Below are 6,202 nucleotides of genomic sequence, written 5' to 3' on the forward strand. Positions count from 1 at the left end.
TTACTCCTTCTCCAGAACCACTTTTAGCCTTTCTTCCACATATCAATTAAAGCATCTCTTCAAAACCTCCCTTTCTCTGAATTCTGCGTGCACAGACTAGTCTGAGGCAGCTGCAGCAGGAACTCGCCGACTCACTCAAAAAGTTGTCAATGAGCGAAGCCTCTCTGGAGGTCAACACGCGCTATCGCAATGACCTGGAGGAAGAGAAGACTCGGCTGCTCAAAGACCTGGACAGACTCAAAGGAAAGGTATTAGTGGGAAATGAGGCCAACTCAACTTTGACTTAAATTAGATGGTTTATTATCTATATTTTTAGGGTATAGGGCAATGGTGTGGTGATGCTGATGATGTGGATGCGGTTTCTGTCATGCAGCTGGAGGAAAGTGAGGATGAGTATGTACAGGCAGAGAGACGTATTAACAGCCTGAAGAGCAGTTTGGAAGAAAGGGAAAAGGAACTCTCAACTGCTGCTCAGAAACTCCAGGAGGCGCTGTCTACCTCAGCTGCTTCTGACACCACGATCAAACAGCTGGAGGATGCTGTGCAGAGGTACTTACCAACACATCTTATCCAGATATACATTTGAGTTTTCAGTAGATATCACACATGCAAACATTAAATATAACATAGTTGGTATTATAGAACAAGCCAACCTTATCACACATAAATAAATATATATTATAATTTAATTCTGTCTGATAGAAGCATCTTCAGCCATATCTTTTATGTCATGTCAGGCTGGAGATTGAGAATGCCAGACTAGAAGCTGCTGCGAAGCAACAGTCCAACAAAATTGATGCACTGCAGAAAGGAGCTCAGGAAGCTGCCGCGGTGAGTAGTCAAAGTCCTGACACACACAGGGTGTTCATAATTTGCCATATCTACTAGTTTTTGCAGTGGATCATTATTGTATTTTAAGGTTTGCAATCTTTTTCCAGCTATCTGGCTGCTCACCTGGAGGAGGGGTTGGTATTGTGGATGTAGACTTAGCTTTTCTTGTGTGGGATCACATTTTATACTTTCCAAAATAATATAAGTAATGAAATCAGATTGTATTTGGATGAAGTTTTTTGGTGCTTAATGAGGATTCCTGCTACACCAGGAATCCAAAAATAAGCAAATAGAGAAGAAATATATTTGGTTTTGTTGAGTTTTTCTTGTTGTCTGAAAAACAAATGCTAATGCAAAATGTTCTCACTTTACTCGGTGTGTGGGGTTTTCCACTCTGTGTATTCTTGGGTTGCATGGTGCATGTTATTTCCTTTAGTTTTCTCCTTTCCAAAATGATGAAGAAAAGTGTAACAGTGTCACCAGAAAACCAAAATCCATCATTAGTGTCCATTTAAGAAGCTTTTTTTTCATTTCTGTAGGTTCGAAGTCACTTGGAGGACATGGTTACGAACCTCCAAAGCAGTAAGATGACCTTGGAAGACCAACTGAATAGAGAGGTTGGTGGCATATTCTGTTTCCTCACTATTAAAACAGTTGTTTTCAATTTCTTACTCTAGTCCTCTTTTAAAATCTTTATATACGTACGTACGTACAGGAGCTCCCATCTACAGATTTCCTGTTTAATAGATATATATTTTTTTGTCTTTTTTATTTTTTCAGGTCCAGAAGCAGAGCTTGCTCTCTCACACAGCCCAGGACTCTCGGGCCTTGTGGGAGGAGGAGCTAAAGGGCCGCTCTAAGTTGGGAGTTCGATTGGCAGAACTTGAAAAGGAAAAAGGAGAACTGAACAGCCAGGCCAGCAAGCTTACACCTCTGTACACAGCCTAATGTTATGAAAACTGAGATCTAGGACTCGTGAGTTATCTGGCTGTTGTTTGTGTTGCAGATGGAGATCGAAAAGAAGAAAGCCAAGAAAATAGCAGAGCAGAAGAAAGCTGTTGATACTCGTCTGGATCAGGAGATAAAAAGAAACACGGAGCTTCAAAAAGAAATGTACAGGTGACCCCTAACTTTCTCCTCGTGCCCTCCTTACCTTTGGCAGTGCCTTATTGTGCTGTTTAGGTACACCTAGGATCCAGTAGATTGCAGCCTTTCCTTGCTTTTGTGACTGTGGTGCACCAGTGTCTGTATTCGGAGTAAGGATGTGCTTTTTTTAAATTCCCAGACAAAATGTATGTTTATAACAAGACTTTCTCTTTAACTGATGATTTATGATTTGTATTTGAGTTTGTATTAAACATCTGTTTTTTGTGGGATACAGTTACCTTAACTTTGTTGTATGATAACTGGCCTGATTTTAAAAAAGAAAATCACAACTTAAATGACTTACTAATGAAGTTTATGCTTTAATTGATGTTTGCAGTCATTTTCAGTTTTAGGTCAGATCATTGGATTGGTTTTGATAAATGCTTTGTCTTTATTTCTCTATGTGAAATTGACTTTGTGTTTATGGATTTAAGGCTGCGAACCTTATTGAAGACTGCAAAAAAGAGAGTGCGCGATCAAGACGCTGGTGGTGCTGAGTTTGGCTCTCCTATGAGCAGCATGCGGATGGATCTGGGCAGACACACTGAGGGGCACTTGGGGCGAATGAAAGACAGGGTTTGTCCATCTGACACAGCAGATTTAAACCTTTCCAGTATTACCCAATATCTTACAGAACATGCTATGGCTCTAGTGTCAGTCTCCTACATGTAGCTTTATACATCAGCTGTCAAACATTGGCCTCCTTTATCCTCAGGTGGACGATTTGCAGGTGCAGTTGGAGAAGGAAGCATCTCTTCGCAGACAGCTAGAGAAGGTGAACGAGGAGCTCAAGGATCAGGTGTCTTCCTTGAAGAGCATGAGCCACAGTAATGATTTGCTTGAGAGGAGTAAGAGGCAGTTGGAGGAAGAGGTACTGGACCTAAGACGCCGAATGGAGACTGCTCAGGTTGAGCAGAGCCACGTGGAGCAGTACCGGCGCGATGCAGAGGAAAGGGCTCGGCAAGAAGTACAACAGAAGCTGGAGCAGGTTAACCTGTTCCTCCAGGTACCAAGCTACAGCATGCACAACGGGAACACAAATACAAAAACTTAAAATAAATACATTTTAAAAATGAGCATAATACAATTGGAATGAGTGATAATGATAATGTAGCTGGTGTGTGAATGACATATGTACATGGTTTCTGTGATTACTATATGCCTGTCCATTGTATCCAGTTTCCATAAAAAGTGAAACTCTATGCAAATAAAGAATGATATAGTTATTATTTAATATATATTATTTAATCCAATATTTAATTTAAAAAAGTAAAAATACATGGCCTAGAGATCTGATTTATAATATTTGTTTATGTTTTTGTTCCAGTCCCAGGCTGCATCACAGGAAGCTCTCGACCAGATTAAAGCTGCCAATGAAGCTAGCCTGCGCTCTCAGCTGGAGCAGCGAATCCGGGAGCTGGAGGGGGAATTGGGCCGGGCCCGCACTTCCCAGCAGGAGAGCGTTAACCAACGCGAGTCCACACGCACAGAGCTTGAGAGATTCCGCCAACTATATACAGAAGAACTGCACCTACGCAAGTCTCTGGCTGCTAAATTAGAGAGGTCAGAAAATCTTACCAGATGTTCCATGTGATACTTTCAAAATCAGTGCTTGTGTCTAAAGCTGAATATGTCATAAAATCAGTAGATGCAGTCAGCTGGTGTGATCATGCAGGGAGTTTGAATTTGTTGTTTTCCATCCGCAGGGCCAACAGTCGGCTTGCAGAAGCCAATTCCAAGTTGCTCAATGAGCGCAGCAGGTCACTGATCACAAATGGCAGCCTTGGAGCGCCATCGCTTGACTTTAGCTCTTTGGCTTCACCAGCCAACTATGGAGCCTCACTTGGGCCCCTCAACAGGAATCTTGGTCTGGGATTCTCTCTCCTCAACCCTGTGGCTGAGGGACAGAACAGCAGGGTGGAGGACTACTTAGCCAAGGTCTGCATTAATCATTAATGTGCGCGCTCACTCACTCATGACGATTGCAGGGAATTGTTTTTTTTCTGTAGACTAGTTATCTATATTGAGCCAATTCATTTTCATAGTCATGGCATCCATGGTGTTATTTTGTAACTACCGGCATTCAGAAATGTTGCTTTTTCCCATGTTAGTGTGTTGTTATGTTGTCATAACTGCAGAGAACATCTCTGGCTGTTTAGGTGTTTTATCTCAAGTATTTTAGATTGAGAGAAAACATTCCTATAGATCTAAAGCTATTTTATTTTTTTTCTTTTCTCCTCTTTTCTGTTCTTTTCCTCCTCTTGCACAATTTCTGTCTCTAGCTACTATTAAAGTACTTTACATCTAATCTTCTTTTATTTCTCACTGTTTTAGCTTCTAGCTCAAAAGTCTGTCTCTCACCTCTCCTCTCTTCAACCAGACTCATAATAAGGTGTGTAGATGTGTTTAGCTCAGTCCAGTTGGCTACTGTTTTCCTCTATCTTGCTTATGGGATTACTATGGTTCTTTTTCCTAGCAAACATTAATGTTTGGGATCAGCACAGGGAAAATTGATTAAAAAAAAAAATCAAATCCACTGAGATTTCTCCATGAATGTCTCTGTCCCTTACCCAGTTAAGGGTTATTTGGAAAGGTAAAGGAAAATTAAGGTATTTATAAATACCTTAATATAAAATATGTTATGTCAAATGTAAGTATTTTTTTATAGCATTAAAATAATAAAACAAAAAATATTACCAGGGTAAATGCTTAAATATAAAAATGTGTTGGGGTTTCAAAAATGTGAAGAAAAAAATTACAAAAAAAAAAAAAATCATAGAAATCGTTTAATTTTACCTGTGAGCTGTGACTGTAGTAAGTCAGTATGCCAGCAGACATCTTAAACGTCTTTGCTTTCAGTGGACTTTCTCTTTGCTCTTTATTTGTTTAGTAGATTAGAGATAATGTGGCTCTTTGTTTCATACTCGTATAATATTATATGAGTATATTTTGCTTTGAAACCCAAATGATCTGTATTTATCATACAGCACCTTATTCCAAGCATGTGATAAAGGACAGAAACAGCCGATTAAGATACAAAGAATCATAAAGATCATGATCAAATGAATAATCAGTCACTATAAGATGTACCAATTTGTTGTCTGACACAACAACACACTAACAATTGTATTTGCATTCTGAGGAGGTAGGACAGGCATAAATATTACCAGCATATATCCAACCCTGGTCAGTATAAAACAAAGATGTAGCTTCTGGGTCAGAAAAATTAAGCCAATTAAGAAGTGCCTTAAATTCTATCTAAAGGCTACAAGATGGCGATAGTGTGCCGTTTCTCAGTTCCCTCCCTCCTCATCACATTCTTTTTTTGCAAAAAGGATGTCAACAGTAACAATCATGTTGAGAATCCAGTGGTTGGCGTCACAAAAGCTACATCAGTCTTTTTTTTTTTTTTTTTAAATTTATACGAAGTATGGATACGAGTCCTTAAAGGTTTTATGTGCTTTTGGCTTTTTGGCTACAAAAAAGTAGCCAAAAAGCTTCATTTAATTAACAAAAATTAGTTGTTTAAATTTATAATTCACTCTTTGTATCATTGATATCAATATTATTACACAGCACTGCACTTAAAGCACCAGTCACACAGGCACAGACAACAGTTAGTGGCCACCATGGGGAAAATGTTTGCTCTCCAACAGCTTTGAGATGTTAGAGCAGGGGTGTCAAACTCAAATACACAGTGGGCCAAAATTCAAAACTAGAACAAAGTCGTGGGCTAACATTAATATTTATTGAAGATCTAGATATAGGAATGAATCTTTTCTTATGGACTCAAACAGGTTTTGCTGAAAAACTGAATATGGAACAAGCAAAGCTTAATACTAAACGATATATATATATTAGCTGTATAATACCAGTAGGCCAGCTCTAATAGTAATTTGGTATGGCTTTGCGGGCCAAATGTAATTAGGCTGCGGGCCAAATTTGGCCCGCGGGCCAGAGTTTGACACCTATGTGTTAGAGGATCAGCTGTGTGACTGCGGCTGAAGGTGCAGCTTGCATGGTTGGCATGTTCTGCTGTGTTTCATTTACGTGTACTGACTTTCTTGCAGTGTTTTTCCACTATTTAATGTTTGTAATATTGAATCATTGTGCAAAATGTTATTCATGTGTCTGCTGCTTCTTAAAATGTCTTAATACTTAATGTTAAGACCATATTTATTTTCTAACTACAGCTTTCTCTTTTTTCAGATGCAGAGTGAGTTGG

General features: G+C 39.3%; 1 protein-coding gene across 1 annotated transcript in view; it reads left to right on the forward strand.

Moving 5' to 3' along the window:
- Window positions 1-6,202, forward strand: part of LOC146628203 (alanine and arginine rich domain containing protein) — a 29,102-nt gene that overhangs the window by 22,473 nt on the left and 427 nt on the right. The window contains exons 33-44 of the mRNA XM_085359414.1: window positions 96-248; window positions 374-549; window positions 738-831; window positions 939-965; window positions 1,371-1,448; window positions 1,612-1,746; window positions 1,838-1,950; window positions 2,412-2,553; window positions 2,693-2,983; window positions 3,305-3,540; window positions 3,684-3,915; window positions 6,187-6,202. The exon at window positions 6,187-6,202 is cut by the window's right edge and continues 30 nt beyond it. Coding sequence (XP_085215540.1) covers window positions 96-248; window positions 374-549; window positions 738-831; window positions 939-965; window positions 1,371-1,448; window positions 1,612-1,746; window positions 1,838-1,950; window positions 2,412-2,553; window positions 2,693-2,983; window positions 3,305-3,540; window positions 3,684-3,915; window positions 6,187-6,202 — 1,693 coding nt within the window. The remainder of the gene's footprint in view (window positions 1-95; window positions 249-373; window positions 550-737; window positions 832-938; window positions 966-1,370; window positions 1,449-1,611; window positions 1,747-1,837; window positions 1,951-2,411; window positions 2,554-2,692; window positions 2,984-3,304; window positions 3,541-3,683; window positions 3,916-6,186) is intronic.

The sequence above is a fragment of the Diplotaxodon limnothrissa genome, linkage group LG7 (assembly GCF_057381915.1).
Source record: "Diplotaxodon limnothrissa isolate DT_005_m linkage group LG7, D_limnothrissa_male_GT1.1, whole genome shotgun sequence".
Taxonomy (NCBI): domain Eukaryota; kingdom Metazoa; phylum Chordata; class Actinopteri; order Cichliformes; family Cichlidae; genus Diplotaxodon; species Diplotaxodon limnothrissa.